This window comes from Cebidichthys violaceus, unplaced genomic scaffold, assembly GCF_023349555.1.
Source record: "Cebidichthys violaceus isolate CVI_PGR_0920_01 unplaced genomic scaffold, fCebVio1.0.p SCAF_7, whole genome shotgun sequence".
NCBI lineage: Eukaryota > Metazoa > Chordata > Actinopteri > Perciformes > Stichaeidae > Cebidichthys > Cebidichthys violaceus.
In genome coordinates, this window is record NW_027176927.1 from 5,804,686 (window position 1) to 5,825,133 (window position 20,448).

The window sequence follows — 20,448 nt, forward strand, 5'->3', positions numbered from 1 at the left end:
CTGCGGTTAATCCCATGGACGATATAAAATTAATCCGTGTCATCTCTTGAGGTCGCAATGGTTGATCCTCTCCACTACATTTAGAGTGGTACCGTCCTACGTGACGTCATCGTTCTCGCATCAGGAAGTGAACGTATTGTGATTGCTAGCGGTGTGAATTGGTGGTTCGGTTAAATGTGCGGGCTGTGCCAGAGACCGGAGTTATTGAATCGTAGTGATTCAACAAGTTATTGTAAGTAAAACTTTCAAACTGACGCTTGCTAATTCAACAGTTGGTCGCTGAGGTAGCCATTAGGCTAATGAGCATTGTTTGGACCTTTTTAGTTAATGCTAACGTTTGCACCTCTCTGGAGACTGATGCTGGTAAAAAAAAAAAAAAAAGATTACCGTTGCAGTGGTTGAATCTCCGCCTTTAAACCATGGTCTGTTTTGTATCACAATTTATAAAGCAGTTACTTTCCTTTTCTCAGGCTGTGTTGCTAACTTGACGTTACCGCGTAAGCTCTCCTGGAAGTAGCTTTTAAAGGCTAGGGAGTGATGGTATGTGGTAGACACGTTTTAGTCTAGTTTTGATTTTTCAAGAGCCAAGAAAATGAACCTCTTGTGTAATCTGTTATAACTCCGTGCTGAAAGCGATCAAAGTTGCAGCTATTTGCCCCATTTGTTCTCCTGTGTCCGAATGACAGGTCTACTGTGAACTATGTCACAAACTCAGCTACTTCCTATGTTGGCCTGTGGATGAGTTCTCATGTGTTACTTCCGTGTTATGTAACAATGCAAATTGTGTTGTCCCTTGCACCGAAAATGCAAAATAATAGTACACGGTGCATGCAACATGGTGCGGATCACGGATATATCAGTCACCGGATATATTGTCAAATGTACCCTGAAGATTTTCTCAGTATTGTTCCTGTTCAAATTGAATCAATCTTATCACGACTTCTGGGCACATTTTTCTCACAATTAAGCATTGAAATTCCCAAGATAAATAGTAGACAAATTAGCATATTTAGAACACACTCATTTTTAATTAATTACTATGTTGTGGCTGCAAAAATATGTCCACACATGTCAAAATGGGGGGAAATTATAGGGCATATTCATGATATAAATACTAAATAGACTATGGGGCAACATGTCTTTGTAATTAAACAAATGCAAACCTAGTGACAAACCCTCACTTTTTGTATGTTACTTTTGGATGAAGTATTCCCTCCACTTTGCAATATTATGTGATGAAGCTCTGACAACATCCTCAAAACCTACTGTAGGATTTAATCAATATATCTGTGATGCGTTCTCAATAAAAATAGAAAAGATTAGTTTCACCAAGGTAGTGATTGTTTTGAGGTTTTTGAATGGATTGTGTTGTATTTCCTGCATACATTTGTTCTGTGTGCTGTTCCCTCATAATTATGGATTGTCTATTAATGATGTTTCATTTGTGTGGAGTTATTTATAAATGCAAGTTTAGGGCTGATCTGTGTTTCTGTGCCAGCAGAGCGATGTCTCCTGATGAGCTGGTGTATCTGGGAATACTTGCTGCCTCCATCCCTGTTGGATTCCTCTTCCGATACCTCAGTCAGTATTTTGGAACATAAAATAATTAATAATAATAGTAATACATTTATATTCGTCTTCTGACGAGGAACTAAAGTTTTGCAGTTGTTACAGTTTTGCATTGCGGCACAGAAAATAAACAAGGATTTATAATTTTTCACAAAGATGATAGACAATATTTCTTTAAAATTGTTTTTTCTATAACATAACATAAATACAATGCACAGTTATGGACAGATTGACACAAATATTATGATCAAAATGGATCAGCAGAACCAGAGATATCTTCTTTTTTATTCCACACATTCTTCTTTCCTGTCAAAACCTGGCGCCTATGTTGCCCACAACACAAGTAATCTTTTTCTGGTTTCATTGCTGCTGGAGAGGAGAGTAATATGTGGAAATATACAGGTTTTTAAAGACTTGATGCTGTGTCTCAGGTGCTTTTCCCATCCCATGCAGCTCTGTGATAGAGGGTTGTAGGTGGCTTAATTGTTTATCTTTGCTTTCACTTCAGGTCCTCCTGTGAAGCAGGGGGCGGCTCTTCTTCTGGGCCTCTCTATTGCCATCGCCACTTGTCACATCCACACCCTCCATTCTCTTGTGACGGTGGTTGGAATATGGATTATTATAAAGATCAGCTGGCGGTGAGGGATGAGCAGTAAAAACAAAGAGATACATGAATTAGATAAACAGTAAATGATGATGCACGTGTCACACAACAGGAGTCAATATGTGCAAAGGGGACAAATCTGTCGCCATGACCTGGACTGTAGATACTGTGCAGACAGAACATGTGACTCACTGATAACATTTGTCTCTGTCTACTAGGCATGCGCCAGCATTAAGTCTCACCTGGACCTTTCTCTACCTCCTCTTCTTCCGTCTGGTCACATGGTTCGGTCTGCCATCACCGACACCTTTTGCCAATGCCATCCAGCTACTTCTCACTCTCAAGGTACAGAAACATTGTCAGATCTGTGGACGCAACACCTGGTGACTTTACAGTATGGGCGTCTTTGTTGATGTCATTTTCTGCTTTGAACTCAGATGGTGAGTCTAGCGAACGAGGTTCACAGCTTCCATGTGGAGAAGAAAAGTGAAGTGAGCTCTTTTGCCAAGTCTCCCGTCATTGGTGGTCTGTCTCAGGAGCCCTCCCTCTACGACATTCTGTCCTATAGCTACTGTTATGCCGGTATAATGACCGGTAAGTGTGGAAACACTTCTCAGGATCTCAGTTGTGTCAGTTCTAATTTTATAAGTCAACGTTTAGAAATTAAACATGTTTGTGTGCAAGCGGTTTACATTCATGTGTGTTGTTGTTGCTTTTGCATGCATTTTAACTGTTGTCTCTCTTTGTCTCACTCTCCGCTACATGTCCAATATTGTGAGTCCATATTGTTTTTCATATTATTTAGAATGATTTCTGGTTTTAATATACCTCTACTCTGTTTGTTTTCCTACTCCCCTTTCCTCTACAACACCAACCTCTCTTCTTTTGAACAACACTGTCCTCCACTGTTTCCTTTTGTGTCTTGCATTATCCTTATTATCCTTATTGTCCATTTTTGCCCGTCACTGTCTTCTCAACACCGCCTTTATTCCTTAATCTCCTCCCTCCATCTCCCGAAAGGTCCGTTCTTTCGCTTCCAAACGTACGCTGACTGGCTGAGGCAGCCAAGCCCGCAGGCTCTGCCCGGCTGGGTGCCGTGCCTGCAGCGTTTAAAGATGGTTCCTGTGTACGCCGCTTTGTTCCTGGCTGTCAACTATGTCTTCCCACTGGCCTACGTTCGCACAGAGGAGTTTCTGGACCAAAACATTTTCTTTAGGTATTGTTAGTCTCTTAATAATACTAACAATGTCAGTAACAGGAGTTGTAGATTTATTATATCACAATTTAATGAATGCGTATTAATAATGTGAGCAACTGCATACAATAAAATAATGTAAATGCTAAGAGAAGAACGCACTGAATCAAAGCTACTAATATAAAGAAAGACCTTTAACTAGCTAAACAAACAAGCAAAAATGTACATTTTAAAAGCGTTTTTTACAAGGTTCTTTCATCTAATGGAGAACGTTGAAATGTGGTGAAAACATATCATAATATAACATAGAAATATTTCAGTATATTTTCTAAATTGTTCTGGTAGCCGGTTAACTTAAACTACAGTGTAACGATTGTACAATATGTCTCTACTCATTTCTTTTCAGGAGTGTGGCTGCTGTTTGTCAGAGGAAGGCAAATGAAATGAGACAAATGAATGAAAGCAAAGCACAGAATATCATTCACAGTGAGCTAAATACAACAGTGCTGTGGTTTAGGATTCTAGTGGATGGCCCAGTAGTAATTTAGGGTTGGATGTCTTAGTAAAATCCCTACAGTTGTTTGGTAAGATAGAGATGAATGATGTACTTTTCTCTCTCGGTCACCAGGGTTTTCTACATGGTAGCAGTGTTCTTCGTGTTTAGGATGCGTTTCTATGCAGCGTGGTGTGGAGCTGAGGCTGGTTGTATCAGCGCAGGTCTGGGCTGCTATCCTGAAAAGGCGCTGTCCAAACCTGGAGGAGGACCCACCATCAACTACAGGTACACAATCACAGGACTAACAAGTGTATCGAAAAACGATCATTATTTGTGTATTTTGTCAAATGTAATTGCATTCCTCTCTAACACCTCAGTGTGTATTAAGTTAATGTGAAAGTTTGTTGTGAAAGTTGATATTTATGCCAAGTTGTTTGTTTAATTGTTGTTTTCCCTTGTGGCCAGTCCTGATCCAACCACTGAAGAGAATTATGACTTCAAAACCATCCAGAACATCGACTGCTACAACACAGACTTCTGTGTGAAGGTCCGCCATGGCATGCGTTACTGGAACATGACAGTGCAGTGGTGGCTGCATCACTACATCTACCCGAATGCCCCCTTCAAAGCCTACGCTCTCAGGTATGTGTATCAGTTTCTACTTGTTTCACAGGCATGTGTATCCAAACTCATCCATAAATCTCTGTGTGGTGCGTTTGGGCATTCAAATAACAGACCTGTGCAATGAGATACAATTTTAAAGATGTTAGATGTGAGGTTATGGCAAGCATCTCCAGATTTAAAAAAATGTTTTGTAGTCATGGTTCTCTCTTGTTTCTAATCAGCTTTGATCTTCAAATGTGAAGCTCCCTCTCCTACACAAATATTTTCAAAAATTACTTTTTACCTTTTACTTTTATCTGATAAAGTAGAATATGAAATAGTTATTCTGTAGAACTCCATCCTACTTAATATACAAGTCTTTAAAATAGAGTCACGATTATATGAATCCTTTCTTATTTACATATTCATATAAACAGCTGGGCACTATAGTTTTTATCAAACATTACAAAAATAAATGGTGCATTTTTCATGGATTTAGTTCACCAGTGTGTATTTAAGGCAACAGGATGATGTAAGTCGGAGCGATTAATAGGATGATTGTTGGTTTTGGTCTCCTCACTGTATTTGTTGACAGTAATTCAAATACAGAATATCACCAGATTTATCCCTTAAATCTAATTTTACCAGATACAACTTATGTTATATTTAGTCCCTGAAAGATGGACAACATGTAGTGATTATTTCATATCCTACCACACACCTTGAATAATTCCTTTTTATTTTCTTTTGCCCGTAATCCCTCCTGATCCTGCCCCAGCATCTTCAAATTGTTTTACCTGAAATAAATGAAAGAACCCTCACAGTGGCACATTCGTATGACTTCAACGTCTCTCCTGTTTGTCTGTAACTCTCAGGGCTGGCTGGACCATGTTCATCAGCGCCTACTGGCATGGACTACATGCCGGTTACTACCTCTCCTTCCTCACCATCCCCCTGTGCATCGCAGCCGAGTCTGCCATGGAGGCCTCTGTCCGAACCAAACTGGGTCCTTTTGGTCAGAACATCTTCGACTGGATCCACTGGTTTTTGAAGATGAGGGCCTACGACTACATGTGCATGGGCTTCGTGCTGCTGAAGGCCTCTGACACCATCCACTACTGGACCTCCATCTACTTTATCATGCACATCATCGCCGTTTGCTGTATCATAGTTGGCAAGGTTCTAAAGGGAGGGAAACGGGAAGGAAGGAGAGGGGACAAGGAGGAGAAAAGAGAGGGAGAGAAGATAGAAAACTTGAAAACTGACTGAAAGGAGGAACAGAAAAGAACTGGGTGGGTACTTTTTTGTGACATGGGGAGGAGTCACTTTAAGACTAGAATTTATACACATAAATCGTACCAACTCTCATCTTCCTAGAAACAAACGTCACACAGGTCCAATAAGATTAATTGTGGGAAAATGTGAAAGTTATTAACAATGTGAGATAAATCAGACAAAAGTGCAACAAGAAAAATTTGGTAAAAGAGATTCTATATGTGCACATGTACATAATAGTACTGTGAATACTGGGAGAGGAATTTTTGAGCTTAATGAATGTTACTTTTATAGTGTGAGTGGCAACTGGGGGTAGTTATTAGTTAAACAGCATTTACTGCTTTTATTTCACAATACCATTCCCCGTTTGAAGTCTTTAAGTAAACTATATTACCGGTTGTTGAAATGTCAAGATGCTGTTTTAAAAACCGGCAGTATCGTTTGTCAAACAATAACCAAATCCTCATAATGGTCTTAAAGATATTTAAACGGGAATGTGATTCAATTGAGTTTCCATAACCAACCAAACATTCCAGCAGCACTCAGTATTATGTTACAGTACGTTTATACTGGAGTACAGAATGGATGGATTGTGATTGAAAAAAAACATCATAATGGAGTCATCATCAGTACTCAGATGTCATTTTTGTGTGTTTTCAAATTTCGTAATTTTACGTCACAAAATATCTCTGCTGCCATTTGGCGTCTTAGATCAGATCTTTGACTGTTTTTTGACCACAGTAAATTTAGTAGAATTATGTTTTTGTGATGGTTAAATGCTGAGAAAGTACAACGTAAAACTCACTGTGCACGGCCCAGAGTACATTTGTATTGCTGTCTAATTACATTAGGACTTCTTTAAGTGTTTTTGGTTTGGTTTCCAGCATAATAATGTTCCTCATTTTATTTGCTGAACTTTTCAGTGCTTTGGTTTACTTCCTTGATCCAGTGAATCCCAAATGTCTTTGTTTGTTTATGTTCTGCCTGCAACTGTGAGCATATCAGGAACATCTGCACTGACAGCTCTATAGCACTGTTGTACATGAGTGTGCCACATGTAAGATAGCAACAGTCCGTTCACTGCCAAAATGTCTGTACTGCCATCATGGACCATTCAGGATTGGGACCAAACATTTGATACAAAACATTGCAGGTTTCACGTAACTATAAGCTGCCAATGTAACTCATGAGAAACAGCACAGCTAGGGCCGGGCAATATGGTTGAAGTCACTGTCACAATGTTGATATATGTCATAATATCAAAAAACAAGTATGCATTAATGAAATAATCAAACTGATGTTCAATAAACAGTCCCTATGTGAAGCATTACATGTGACCAAGCTTATAATATCTACAAGACGAAAGGGTTTTAGTTAGAGCTTGCTCTGAAACATTTACTTGGACAGCAGAAATGTCTGCAATGATAACATTATGTGATCATATCAATCATAGGCTTCTGCTGAAAGTTGATGAATGATATTAACCTATTGCCCGGCTCTTAACCGTGATTAACTGTGAACAGTTGGAAAACACGCTGAGTGTTCTTTCACTCACTCCTGTCTGAAATTGTTAATAACTCCACTGAGTCTGTGTTTTATACGAGCATGACTCACAGCAGAATTGAAAGGTCTCGTCTCCCTTTGTGTTTTGTTCTCCACGTGTTACCTATCATTTCAATGACAAACACATTTTGTGTCTTGCTTTCTCCCTCACCATCTCTGTGCCAAAACTCAACCCTTGTAGAAATGATTTTCTTATGTTTTCGTTATTGCACAGGGATGGTTGTGACTTGTGCTCATCTCCACACTATTTATTTTTCAGTCTTTTTAGCTTCACATGCTGCACCGACTGTAACACTCCCTGCTCTGTAACAGTGTTACTTGTGGAATACATATCAGGATTTCCTCATCAATGTTACCGTCTTGCCTATTCTTTCTCTAAAGTATACTTTATATGATTATCTGTGAATTTGTTGTTTATTACATGGAGTCTATAACTACGCAGTAAGATAATGCTTGTAGAAAAAGGCTTTTATACATCATATTTGTTCAGTTGTCAGACTGGGGAATCATTAACTCTCCCGCATTAGTAAACAAAAAACACACCTGCTTAGTTACCTCACAACAGCGTTTCAGTGCTTTCTGTGAGCTACTTTAAACTAAGAGAAACTGCACACCTTTGTTAAGTCAAACATTTTGTAGTCGGTGAGTTCATATTAATGTGTAACATTTAAATTATACATTGCATTTGTTCCCATCACTGCCCACAGTTTAAATTCACCAAAATATTCCCTGAAGTTCACTCTTCTTTGAACTCCACAATAACACAAATTAATTTGAGTACAACCTGTTTTCTTGCTGTATGCTTCTTTTCTTCTGGCTGGTTCTTAGACCGTGCAAATTGTAAATGAATGGCAACTATCTCCATGGAAATAATGGGTTAAATCATACAAGGAAGTACCCGTGTGGTCATTTACAAAGGGAGTGAAGTCCGTGAGAGAAAACAACAGGGGAGGTGTTCCTGGATAGGCAGCATTTCCTCATGACGAGCTGGTTCACCATTTGTTTTGTTCTGGATTTGTTGCTGGTAAAGTATTTGATGTAGTTACAGAGAAAAGTCTTGAAAACTCGTTGTGTTAAACTACATTAGAGAAATGTCTATTGAACCACAGAGACAAGGCTCCAGAGAGGCGTATGACTACAATGAAGGTGTGTCTTTTCTTACCTCTGAACACATTTACCTCTATATTTGTTCATTTTAAACACTTAGACAATATCTCAACTCTCTAAATATCTAAATAATCTCTCTGCTGATATGGAATCATCTTCTAATCTGACTGAATTGTGTTGACTCATATTGCTTTGATCATTTTCTTTGCATTTTTTTCTTAACCACTCACAGGGAATGGTTACCGCAGTGACCAGCAGTCACTAAGGTTAAGACGGGTTTCATCTCAAGTGTCCAATCAAAACTATCCTCAGTACGACTTGAGCTCGACCCCCGCAGAGGAGAATGAAGAGGGCAACAGTGGACCGCCTCGGGACCTCAGGGCCATTCCTCTGCCCATGGCGCTGAAAAGAGCTGTGAGGTATGAAACATACTGCTGAGAGTTTGGTGGTGTACTTCTCAAATGTTTTGGTGAAAGATCCCCTCCAAACATGGTCTGTATTATAAAACACTTAGAAATATAATTTAAAGGGACTGTAATCCATTTTTTTATAATAACAACATATCAAAAGATAAAGTGAAAACAATGTTTCAATGTAAAAGGAGTCACTTGTAGTTCTGAATCTACAGAGAAAGATTTATATGGAGCTTTATAGTGAGTTTCAGATCATTTTTTGGTTTTACGCCCCACAACGTTAATGGTTCAGACACAGTTAGTGGAGCATTCAGCAGCTGAAGAGTCACATATTTCCTTTAAAGCTAGAGTAAATATTGGACTTGCATTCATCAGGTGGCCTGAAATTCCAGTCATTTGTACTTTCCTTTTATTATTTCATAGTATTACATTAGGTATTATTGCCTTTTATGCACAATTTATGTCTTTAAGTGTGTTTATACCTGTATTGAGACTAACTCGTTCACTTCTGCTGGACCTTTGGGTCAACTCCTGTTGTTTAAAACATAGAAATAACTGACTTGACTTGACTTAAAACATGACTCCAAATTAATGATAATGTTTCATTATAACAGCTGGATGTGTAAAAAGCATCTGTTTGCTGCCAAATTCCCATTTCAACTTAAAAGGTGACGATATGTCAGTTCAGATGCCCCCAAGTGGCAAAAAAATCAGTTATTGCAGGTTCAAGTAAAACCCCTATGTTCAGTTCTTAGTGCACTGTATGTGTGCTAGAGTCTTCAAGTTTCAACACTTAAGCTGTATTTCGGACCACAATTAGTTGCCAAAACTAGCTGTGATGTCACAAAATCTTGCTCATACATACACGTCTTAAACTCAGATTTAAGGTGAGCACAGACAAACTTACATCCTTCAAACTCATACACCCTTTGCACATTATTTTGCACAGTTATGGTCCAAGTGAAGTAACACTAAGCAACACACATTGTTTAGTGGAGGGGATCTTTAATTATTGAAGTGGTACACAGCTTAAAACAGGGAATACTAATGTGACAGAATGTCACACCCCTTAATTAATTGCAATAATTCATTAGAAAATGTACCAACTGAACACTTTCCCCATAGTTAAAACTAAATTACATATTTATTTTTGAAGAAAAGTCTGAGAACTTATTTGAGAGTACGGAGCCATAATATAAAGCGTTACCAATAATCATATTATATTATAATACACAGTATTTACTCCAGTGTCATTTAAGTGCAACTTGTCTATTACAGGCAGGTGCAGCAGATGCAGGTACCTGTGGTTTCCAGCAGGCAGTCCTGGAGACGGAAAAGGACCAAATCTCTGCATAAACTCAAAGAAAAAGCCAGAGAATCTCTCTACTTTTTCACACTGTGGAGAAAGTCTTTGCAAAAGATTGGAGGTACACATTTATTGGCTAATTTCAGGACTACAGTTTACTGTATGCTACATGCATAATATTGTCAACTTTTTGCATTTTTAATAAAATCTTTGGCCCTTTCCCCCCCCCAGGGAACTTCGGAGGTGGCGTCCAGTCTTACTTCCTGTTCCTTCGATTCTTGGTGGTGTTCAATTTTGTTTCCTTTTTGCTGATTGCTGGATTTGTCCTCATCCCCAGCATTGTCTTCAGATCTGCCGGGGCCAGCCTTGTTAACAGCACTGGTAATGTCTTGTTCAAGCTGCAAGTTCTTAGCTCACAACATTTCATTGAGGGTAACACATGGCCCTTTGTTTTCATGGTTCTTGATTTCTTCTTCTTTCCTGCATTCTGACGTTTTAGCACAATTGATGCAACAGTTTCCAGGCGACTGGGGCTTAGAGGCATTACAGCAGTACCAGCCGGGGTATTCCCCTCGGAAATATAGTGAAGTCACCGGTGCATGAGCAGAAGATATATTCCCAAAATGATCTCTAAATTAAAATGTAATTACCTGAGGTTCATCTATAAGTTTGTGTAAAATATAGAAGATATAATGTGGAAACATTTTATCATGCACTGCCAAGAACTTAAGCTTCTTTCCTACCGACTTTCCAAAGCTTAAAGTAATTTTATCATTTTTGCCCTCAGTCATTTTCACAAGAGAATGTGTCACAATTTCTCTTTTTATTTGATAAAACCCTTACATTTTGTTAAAGCCGTCTTATGTGCGTTATCAAGATGACAGTTTAGGGATTAAGACTCTCTGCCTCTGCTATCAAGTGAGCTACAGGTCTGCATCTAATCACCACTCAGGCTTTCACTCTTCTTCTTCTTTTCTGTTACTCTTAAAACATTAGGACAACTACATGACCTATATGTTCAGAAAGTTTCAGATATACTGTAATTTATGAGAATGTATGCAGAAATTATAAAGCTTTTTCCTTTGCTACGTTTTCCAGGTCCAGATGATTGCATGGTTTATGACCCTAATCCTCAAGGCTTGATCGAGTTCTATAATTACTTCCTTGATTTACTTTCAGGAACGGTGAGAAACTGCAGCATCGCACTGACCTTCAAAGATAAGAGACGTGCAGAATGTATACAGAGACAGATATAGTGGTTTTCATTATTGGTCATTGTGATTCTTTAAACCTTTGACTTTCTATATATGTCTAAACTGTCTAAAACAAGATTTGTAGCCAGGACATTAGAAGTACATGTGGCTTTTTTGGATAATGCTTCATTTCTAGACATACTTCTTACACGCTAACTTGAGGTCTCATTAGTTGCCAAGAGTTAGATGAGAAGATTGGTGACTCCCATGCCTGTTTATATTAAGTCTAAATGTTAAGCAACAGTCTGCAGTCAGTTAGCTTAGCATAAAAACTGAAAACAGGGGGAAACAGCTAGCCTGGCTCCGTCAAAACAATATCCAACTACTGGCACCTCAAGACTAAAAAACAAAACAACAGGTGTTTTTATAGACGTGGTGCCGAACTCCTTCTTGGATGGGAGCAGACAATTCTTAATATCTCATGAAAAGAAGGGGAAAAAAATTAGACAGTTAAAACGGTCATATACATGACAGAATGTAACATATTGGAGCTGAGGCCCTTATATACAGTCTATGACTGAGGCCTAAAATCAAAATTTTTAGCAAAAGTGAAAGTAACATAAAATAAAGTGGATATGACCTCAGTGATCAATAGTAATGCTTCCACATGCTCCTACTATATTCTGTCCTGATAAAAGTGGATTCAAACCACCACCCATGAACATTGAGTACATCAGACTTGCTTGGTGACTGTCCTCTACTCTCTGTTCAGGGTTTCATGGAGTATTCATACCTGTTTTACGGCTACTACAACAACAACACAATGGTGGAGGACAGGAACTTCTCCTACAACATCCCCCTGGCCTACCTCTTCACTGCCGTCTTCTACTTTATCTTTTGTCTCATTTGTATCATTGCACGGTCAGTCCTAGAACAAACAGACTCAATATTAACAATCAAAGTGCAGCCTGTGTGTATATGTGTTTGTATGTGTGTGTTCAGCCGTCTCAGTGAGGGTTATAAACAGAATGACATTTAAAAGCCTCAATCGAGAGTTCAGTCATCTTGACCTGCGTCTGAATCCTCTTCCCTGTCTGGCTCTTAATGTGCAGCATGGGGACCGCAGCTCGAGTTGCCGTGGCAACAGGAGGCAGCACCGTGGGCAACTACAGTGTGATAGTGTTCACTGGCTGGGACTACGGTTCCCAGGGAGACCAAGCTACCAAACTGAAGCAGAAGAACATCCACTACCAGCTACAGGTCAGAAGGGATCTGTCCCACTTAGCAGGATGAAAGAAAGTCAGGAAAAAGAGTTTTTCTCTGTGCAGCACAACACAGTTTTGCATAATCATGCTTTCAGATGACCCCCTCGTCTCGTTTCTCTTTCTCTGTCAGGTGGATCTGGAGGAGGAGAGCATACAGAAAAGGGCGGCCGCTCTGACTTTGTGTCAAAAAATAGTTTTATACTCTCTACGTGTTTTCATGTGTTTTGTTTCATTTGGGCTCATTATAGCAGCCTTCTATGGCATCTTCATGGCCACCAACTTCAGCCAGGTAAATTATGGAAAAGGTGTGCAATGATGTTGATGTGGTTTTGGGTCTGATAGTCTTCGGTGACCTTTTGTTTCCCATCCCTGACACACAGACAAGGAGTGGTGAGGAAGGGATCCTGGGTTTGATTTTTGAGTATCTACCTTCCATTGTCATCACCACCGGAAACTTTGTGGTGCCGCTGCTATGTGACCAGATCGCCCTGTTAGAGCGATACTCCCCCAGCACTACTGTCATAGTGGCACTATTAAGGTTCGTACTGCTGTTTCTGTGAGAGAGTTGTTATGTCAGAGCATTTGCATTTAGTCATTCATGTTTGTAAAGGGTTAAGGTTTAAGGCTAAAAGAAAATGTGTGTCATCTGAACTCAGTGGTGGAAGAAATACTCTTTACCTAAGCAAGAGCACCAATACTCCATTGCAAGTATCAGTCCATTATCCAAGTGATTCAGTTGTATTATCAATAAAATGCAGTTAAAGTATCAAAAGTAACATGTTAATGATGCAGATGCTTAAGGTGGAGCTACAGTTTATTCCAGAGACATATAGGGGCCCCTCCAGAAGCTAACAGGATTCATTTGAGAGGTCATGAGATTTCATGTAAGAAAAAAAACAAAACTTAATTTGTTAATTTTCCCTCTTTAGGGCTTCAAACTATTATTTGAATGAAAGCATTTAGGTTTAGAGGGTAACTCATCCATCAACCTGTGACAAGGAGCCACATGTTTTGTAATCTATTTAATAAGTTTACCTTTTAAAATGAAAAGTAATGTGTAAATTAAATAATTTCAGTCAATAATCTCTCTTTCATGTTTAACCTCTCAAGCTAAACCATGTAGTCGTTCAGTATCACAGTTGGTTTGATAATGATTTGTCTTGTCTGTTCCATGTTTAGGGCAGTGTTCCTTCGTCTGGTGAGTCTGGGTGTTCTTCTCTTCACCCTGTGGCGTCAAATCACCTGTGAAGGGAACATAAACAGTGAAGATTGCAAACTGTGCCAATACAACTATAAAGTCTACCCGGTAATTATACTTCTTGAGCACATGTGAATCCTTTTTAAATATGCTTCCTCTTTACAAACAGGATTGAAAGAGTCTCCAAGCTGCAAGACAACAGTTTAAGAACAAACTAGAGAGGGATTAACAAAAATGCAAAACATTTCTGCATTTGTTTTTCTAATCTAATTTATATGTTATGTTTACATGAGCAAAGAAGTCTGTTTGCAGTTTGCATCATTGCAGGCGCAGATAAAGCTCCAAGTTAGCTGGAGCAACTGAGGAGATAACGGCAAGAATGAGACACAAACAGATTGATGGCAGTTTTGTTTTGCCAAACACCTGTGAGTCACCCGAATAAAGAGAGAATATGACATGATTCTGCCTGAAGTATGTTTTGAATCTGTCACAAAGTCATAACTGGCAAAGATGAAGCAGCCAACTGCATACTCAATAACATGCAGTATAATCACAGCTTATGGTATAATAAGGAAATAATACGCCTACATTGAGCAACATAGTCCTTATTTATAGATTTGGATTAAACCCAGAAGAAGGTTAATTTAGGATGTTTTCAACATTTAAATACTGTAAGACAGAGTCATCATTTCATGTTTCTGTCATCATGTAGTGCTGGGAAACGCGTGTAGGACAGGAGATGTACAAGCTGACACTGTTCGACCTCCTCGTCAACATTGCTTTGCTCGTCCTGGTGGAGTTTCCCCGCAGGTACAAATCACTGTGTGATTTTGTCTGTATTAAATTAGATGGAAATGTTTTCAAATGAATACAGTACATGAAGATTTTGGTCATACGGCGCAGGCTGAAAACTCACCTCTTCAAGAAGTACTACCCTGAGCCTTCCACTCAGTACTTTGTATTCATACTAGTTTGTTGCACTTATTGTATTCATACTAGTTTGTTGCACTTATTGTATTCATACTAGTTTGTTGCACTTATTGTATTCGTATTGGTTTGCTGCACAATTGTATTTGTTTGTTTCTGCACTGTACTTTTGCTCTGGTTTATGCTCTTAGATGCTTGTGTAAACAAAGAGATGCACTTATGACTTCTGGTGACTAGTAGTTCTCTTGAATACCTATGTTGAATACACTTATTGTAAGTCGCTTTGGATAAAAGCGTCTGCTAAATGACTGTAATGTAAAAATGTAATGTAATGTAATTGTGCTGTGTTTTTGTGTGTGTGTCAGGATGGTGGTGGACAACTGGTCCAGTAAGCTGGCTCACTGGTTGGGTCGACAGGAGTTTGTAGTTTCCGCCAACGTGCTTGGACTGGTTTATGGTCAGACTGTGGTTTGGACTGGAGCTCTTTTTTGCCCTCTGCTGCCGCTCATCAACACCATCAAGTTTGTCCTACTCTTCTACTTCAGGAAGGTGAAGATGTTGCTTCAACACAGCTAACATTTTACTCAATGCCAGTTTGTTGGTTGAGTAAGGAGAAAGTTATTCACCAACACTCTGTTTTGATTTTGTTCCTAACCCTGTCAACATTGACACTTTCCTCCTCAGGTCACACTCTTTTATAACTGTCGGCCAGCACTGAAGACGTTTCGCTCCACCACCTCCACCTTCTTTTTCCTGGTGGTACTCATGTTTGGCTGGGGCCTGGCCACAGTTGTCATGATCTACAGTCTTGCTGAGTGAGTGCTGATTGCTGCCTTCTCCCCAGTAACAATCATAAGGTTTGGATAGTAATGTTTTCAATGTTATATTAGATTGTTGAAGACAAGTGTGTCCCTCTTTCCACCCAGGATAAAACCTTCTATGGGTTGCGGTCCTTTCCGTTCCATCCCAAGCATGTGGTCGATTGTTCCAACATCTTTCCACCGCCTCTCTACAATTACACAGGACTTTCTCTTCTTCATTGGTTCACAGGCATTCTCCATCCCCCTGTTTGCGTTATCTTGGTGAGTGAACTTGTGCTTTCTGTAAGATTTTTATTCTGGCATATACAGTACTGTACTTAAAGCCAAATATGGAAGGCAGCCTATATTGTACCTGCATAGTATGTGGTATTTAACTGTCCGTTTTATCTCCTCTTTCTCCTTGGCAGTGTGGTGATGTGCTATTTTGTGGCCTTAGCCTCTGTTTATGGGAAAAGTGTTGCCCTGCTAAGAGCTCAGCTTAAACTGGTAAGTTGTTGGCATTTACCTGAATAGTGTATTGTAATAGCAAAGACTTACATGGCATTGAATATTGACAATATGTAGGTAGGCCTATATTATTAATACTTACAGGCATTTAGTTTACTAATACAATAGTGGGTGTTTGGCTTACAGGAGGGCCGTGACAAGCAGTTCTTGGTGAAGCAGATTGAGAAGCTGAGTCGACAACATCAGATACTAAAACATACTGCGGGAGCACATGAGTGATCATAGCATAAGGACCATGTTTCAGTTTTACGACCTTCTAAACATGATGCAATATGACGAGGTGCCTGAAAGGACTGTATGCACCTTATATGTATAAGGCTGGGGTTTATCAGATAATCCTGCAACAAGATTATTAAAAAAAAGATGTGGTTCTTGACAGATCAGACAGAGATTGTTTTTCTAGTAACATGTAAACTTCTTAATTATTAACCTACCGAAGTAAGTGGTATGTATTAAATTACATAAATCAGGTATACATTATGCAAATGGAGTCTTTATTATAAATGTATACTTTTGTTTGTCCATGGAAATTGAGATATACTGTATTTTTCCCTTTTACATAACGTTAATAAAATGAGAGGACTTATAGCTCCCCCTAGTGTCCAAATTGTGGTGTTTTTTGTCTAATATTTACTTCCTGTTTGTGACTAGTAGTTCCTGTGGGCTACTGCAGCCGTCAGCAAGAGCGGCTCTTATCCCATCAAGCTAGTGATAGTATTTTAATCATTTTAGTTCCTGTTAAACTCTTGAAAAGATGAGTTTATCGTGAGGGAGCGAGTTAAATGTCTCACTTCGCAGCTGTGTCACTAACGTGTTGTGTTGAGTTAAGTTGGGAAGTAGCAAACCGTGGCTAACGTTAGCTATATTGCAGAAATGGAAGTCAACTGAAAAGCAGCACCAAAACGGTGGCATTTCTCTTTTTTCGGACGTCAAATTCGGCCAATTTTCAGCCCTACTCGTGTTCTCACTTCTTAATTCTACAAGCATTACGGTTTTATTAACAAAGTCAGTGTTTAACCGTGTTTATTCACACTTAAGTCGGAGCTAGCCTGCGCAGCTAGCTGACTGCTAACGTACAGTATCAACAGTCACCAAGGCAACAATGAACATCCTCCCGAAGAAGAGCTGGCATGTCCGCAACAAAGACAACGTCGCTCGCGTGCGGAAGGACGAGGCCCAAGCAGCAGATGAGGAGCGCGAGGCCCAGCGTCGCGTGGAGCGTGCCGAGCAAGAGGTGACCCTTAATTGTGTTGCAGACCTACAGTGTGTCACACTGAGCTGTCCTAAAGTCTGAGTCCACCTCCAACTCCGACCTCCGACTTACTCTTGTGCTGCAGTATTTGTATAGTATTTTTGTAGAATACCAAAATTAAGATGAAGGGCTTCATGGTTGAAGCTTTAGCCTGTGGAATAGCTGTGATATGATGCATTATAAAGAAGTCTTTATACACTTTGGAATAACGACTCTTCCTCCCTCACAGGCTCGTACAGAGTATCTGAGAAGGAAATCCCGAGCTGCTCTCCCTTCAGCAGGAGAAAAGAGGCATGATGAAGATGTTGGTGACGAACGGAGTGGAGGAAGTGGAGTTCTGGAGCATCTTAATCTTTTCCCCCTTGAGGAGTCCTCAGAGAAGAAGGGGAATGAGGAGTATCTCAAAGAAAAGAAAGATGAACAGGTGATGGTGCTACTTCTGTCACTCTCATGCAGTAATTATATATTAATAAAGTGCGTAAAGTGTGAAAACTTACATTAAATTCTGGTCTTGTCTTATAACAAGATACACTTGGTTTTTCCAGAGCTTTCAGCCACATCTTGTTGCCTTTATCAACAGACAGACTTTGCTCACTACACAAGTGGACATTCTTTGTCCAACTAGTATCTTCATGGTCAAGAATGAACCTTTTAGCTCAACTGACATTTGATTGTTGTCATTGTTTTCCTAATTTAATTTCTAGTATATCATCCACTCGTGTTGTAGTGATCATTATGAATGATAACAACATGAAAAGGCCTGTTTAATGTAGAACTACCTCTTCACACAAAGGTCTTTTATTAACTAACATGAGCAGGCATCTGTCAGCTATGAACAATCAGATACATTGAGCTTGTGTTGGGTTTGCCTGTGAAATGAGTATTATTGTACCACAGGAATTGAGCTTGTGATCACATTTTGAATAAACAGTGAGCCTGTTGTGGCTCGTTTAGTCATCCAGATGTTTGGGCAACAGCTACACTTGTGCTCGTAAACCCTTAATCATTCATTCATGTGAAGATGCTGGCATATTGAGTTGGATATTTAAAATCAGGGAAAGCCGTCACTTTCTTGTAGACGAAACGCATTATATATTCTGGACGGAGCCCAGCCACGTTATGCATACAAGCAGTGTAAAGAGATGGAGCGTGAGAGTGGGGGGGGGGACACTAATAATACCACAAGAAAACCAAACTGCAATTCCAGGGCAAAGTGTAAAACACAAGGATGTGATCCAATTTTATAATCCAATCTCAGTCAAGAGATTAGCCAAAAGGAAAAGTGAATACTTTTACTATTATTAGCATCTGTTAGCACTGCTGTCACCACACAACACATTTTAAAGACTGCTGTTTTTCCTTGTGTCTTTTCCAGGAGAAGCAGGAGCGAGCTATCGGCTTGCTGGTGTCTCTCGGACCCCAACCGGGGTCTGAAGTCACTCCGTGGTACATGAGAACTGGCAAAGAAGAAGAAGAAAGGAAAGAAAAAGAAGAGAGAAAAGAAAAAGATAAGAAGAAGGGAATAAGTGAAGAGGAGAGAGAGAAAAGAGATCGCAGATTGAAAGATAGTTTAGACCCGTTGAAAGAAATGAAGAAAGCTCTGGCTGTAAAGGACAGAAAATACAACAGCAGCAAGAAAAGGGAAACGAGATACAAAGGGGAAAAGAGGAGCAGTGGAGAGAGGTAAGAAAGTAAATTCCTCTTGTATTATAATATTATTATAACAACTAAGTGTGAATCATGAAGTATCTGATATGAGATCATTTAGTAGATGGATTTCAGTCCAGTACCTCAACATATTTAGACATGGTTTGCATGATTCTGTTTTTCTGTTTAGTTTACCGGTTTTAAAGTGATACTTCAACATTTTGGGAAATAGTCACTTTATTTTTGAGTTGGATGAGAAAATGATACCACTCTCACGTCCGTACACTAAATGTGTTACTGAAGCTAGCATAGAGTTAGCTTAGCTTAGCTTAGCTTAAAGACCGTAAACAAGGGGAAGAAGCTAGCCAGGGTCTGTCCAGAGAGATAGTTCAAGTCACGTGTCACTTTCCTGATAATTAAGGTATTGAGGGTGTGAATGTCATGGTATGAATAAAATGTGAAGATGTTTTAAAACTCTGTCTTTCTTTTTCAGCTCCATAGAACGGTTGCGTGCTGAGCGCTTACAGAGGGAGGCTGAAGAAAGGAGGAGAACACAGGCCCTGCTCGACCAGAGGAACGGCAAAGGGAAGGAGCCAGGGAAGGACGCAAATGAGAGGGAGAGGCCGTACAACAGCGCTTATTTCCCAGAACTGGCTCGAAAGCGTCAAAGGCGGGATCGAGACAGCTGGAGAGATGAGATATTAAAATCATAAACTATCTTTATTGGTCGAGTGTGATCCATGCTGGGTGGTTAGTGGACAAATACTGACTCCAGTTTTTCCAAAAATGAAGCAAATGTAAAATGTCCAGAGGAAAGAAGGTCAGATGGAAAGTGTGCCAAAGTAGATTTAGAGCCACATTAAGGACATACTTGTAAAGGGGACGGCTCGTAGGACACTTAATTTATTGTTCACCCAGAAGGTCAGTCAGTCATAGTCACCTGCAGCGTTTCGCTCGTGATCACGTCAGCGGGGCAGATGGTCGTCACCACAGGGGGCTTGAGGCTCTCTGTCAGCAAAGAAAACATAAAGAAGTCTTTCAGTAAAGAAAGATAAACTGGAGAGTAGAGCTGAAACAATTAGTCGAGGAATCAATTAGTTAATTGGCAGAAAATGTATAATTTCACTAATTTTTTAAGCTGATTTGCCAACAAATCTCTAGTTCCAGCTCTACTTTGTCATATATTACTTTAAGCTGAATTTATTTTGGTTTTGGACTGTTGGTAGGATAAAACAAAAAAAATCAGGCTATAGGAAATCTTGCACTTTTTCTGCAATATCTGATGTTTTCAAATGCCTATTGCATAATATACCAACACCAATAAGCAACACAAACGATTGATATTAACTTGTTTTTTTTCATCACTGTAAATTATTTTACAAATACATGTGAAAATACACACAGCTGAAATAAATACTTTCATGACTATGTTCAGTTTTTTGTGGTTCTGATAAGTTGTATTGTGCTGCACTAAAATATTTCTTTAATGTTGTCCTGCAGTCTCCAA

At 39.5% G+C, this 20,448-nt stretch overlaps 3 protein-coding genes across 3 annotated transcripts; all 3 read left to right on the top strand.

The window, feature by feature from the left end:
• The first annotated feature begins 115 nt into the window (after positions 1–115).
• mboat7 (membrane bound O-acyltransferase domain containing 7) lies at positions 116–7,655 on the top strand. Its single transcript, XM_068735066.1, has 9 exons — positions 116–232; positions 1,502–1,581; positions 2,078–2,207; positions 2,392–2,518; positions 2,611–2,767; positions 3,194–3,389; positions 3,997–4,149; positions 4,330–4,506; positions 5,343–7,655. The coding sequence occupies exons 2-9, from the start codon at positions 1,506–1,508 to the stop codon at positions 5,734–5,736; spliced, it is 1,410 nt and encodes a 469-aa protein (XP_068591167.1). The 5' UTR covers positions 116–232; positions 1,502–1,505; the 3' UTR covers positions 5,737–7,655.
• A 597-nt stretch (positions 7,656–8,252) lies between these two features.
• On the top strand, positions 8,253–16,635 carry tmc4 (transmembrane channel-like 4). The gene is made up of 17 exons (XM_068735065.1): positions 8,253–8,329; positions 8,415–8,451; positions 8,645–8,831; positions 10,104–10,252; positions 10,363–10,512; positions 11,230–11,315; positions 12,097–12,245; positions 12,437–12,584; positions 12,720–12,878; positions 12,970–13,127; positions 13,769–13,895; positions 14,500–14,597; positions 15,080–15,263; positions 15,399–15,529; positions 15,641–15,796; positions 15,943–16,021; positions 16,169–16,635. The coding sequence occupies exons 1-17, from the start codon at positions 8,285–8,287 to the stop codon at positions 16,259–16,261; spliced, it is 2,136 nt and encodes a 711-aa protein (XP_068591166.1). The 5' UTR covers positions 8,253–8,284; the 3' UTR covers positions 16,262–16,635.
• A 70-nt stretch (positions 16,636–16,705) lies between these two features.
• leng1 (leukocyte receptor cluster (LRC) member 1) lies at positions 16,706–20,369 on the top strand. The gene is made up of 4 exons (XM_068735068.1): positions 16,706–17,276; positions 17,524–17,718; positions 18,670–18,977; positions 19,435–20,369. Exons 1-4 carry the CDS (start codon positions 17,145–17,147, stop codon positions 19,652–19,654), a joined length of 855 nt encoding a protein of 284 aa, XP_068591169.1. The 5' UTR covers positions 16,706–17,144; the 3' UTR covers positions 19,655–20,369.
• The last annotated feature ends 79 nt before the right edge of the window (positions 20,370–20,448 follow it).

Excerpts from the sequence above, each read along its gene's own strand:
- mboat7 (XM_068735066.1), top strand. The coding sequence starts at position 1,506 with ATGTCTCCTGATGAGCTGGTGTATCTGGGAATACTTGCTGCCTCCATC. Across the intron at positions 2,208-2,391 it reads ATTATAAAGATCAGCTGGCG|GCATGCGCCAGCATTAAGTC; the intron begins GTGAGGGATGAG and ends TCTGTCTACTAG. Across the intron at positions 2,768-3,193 it reads TTATGCCGGTATAATGACCG|GTCCGTTCTTTCGCTTCCAA; the intron begins GTAAGTGTGGAA and ends ATCTCCCGAAAG.
- tmc4 (XM_068735065.1), top strand. The coding sequence starts at position 8,285 with ATGACGAGCTGGTTCACCATTTGTTTTGTTCTGGATTTGTTGCTG. Across the intron at positions 10,253-10,362 it reads GTCTTTGCAAAAGATTGGAG|GGAACTTCGGAGGTGGCGTC; the intron begins GTACACATTTAT and ends TCCCCCCCCCAG. Across the intron at positions 13,128-13,768 it reads GTCATAGTGGCACTATTAAG|GGCAGTGTTCCTTCGTCTGG; the intron begins GTTCGTACTGCT and ends TTCCATGTTTAG.
- leng1 (XM_068735068.1), top strand. The coding sequence starts at position 17,145 with ATGAACATCCTCCCGAAGAAGAGCTGGCATGTCCGCAACAAAGACAAC. Across the intron at positions 17,277-17,523 it reads TGGAGCGTGCCGAGCAAGAG|GCTCGTACAGAGTATCTGAG; the intron begins GTGACCCTTAAT and ends CCTCCCTCACAG. Across the intron at positions 17,719-18,669 it reads AAGAAAAGAAAGATGAACAG|GAGAAGCAGGAGCGAGCTAT; the intron begins GTGATGGTGCTA and ends TGTCTTTTCCAG.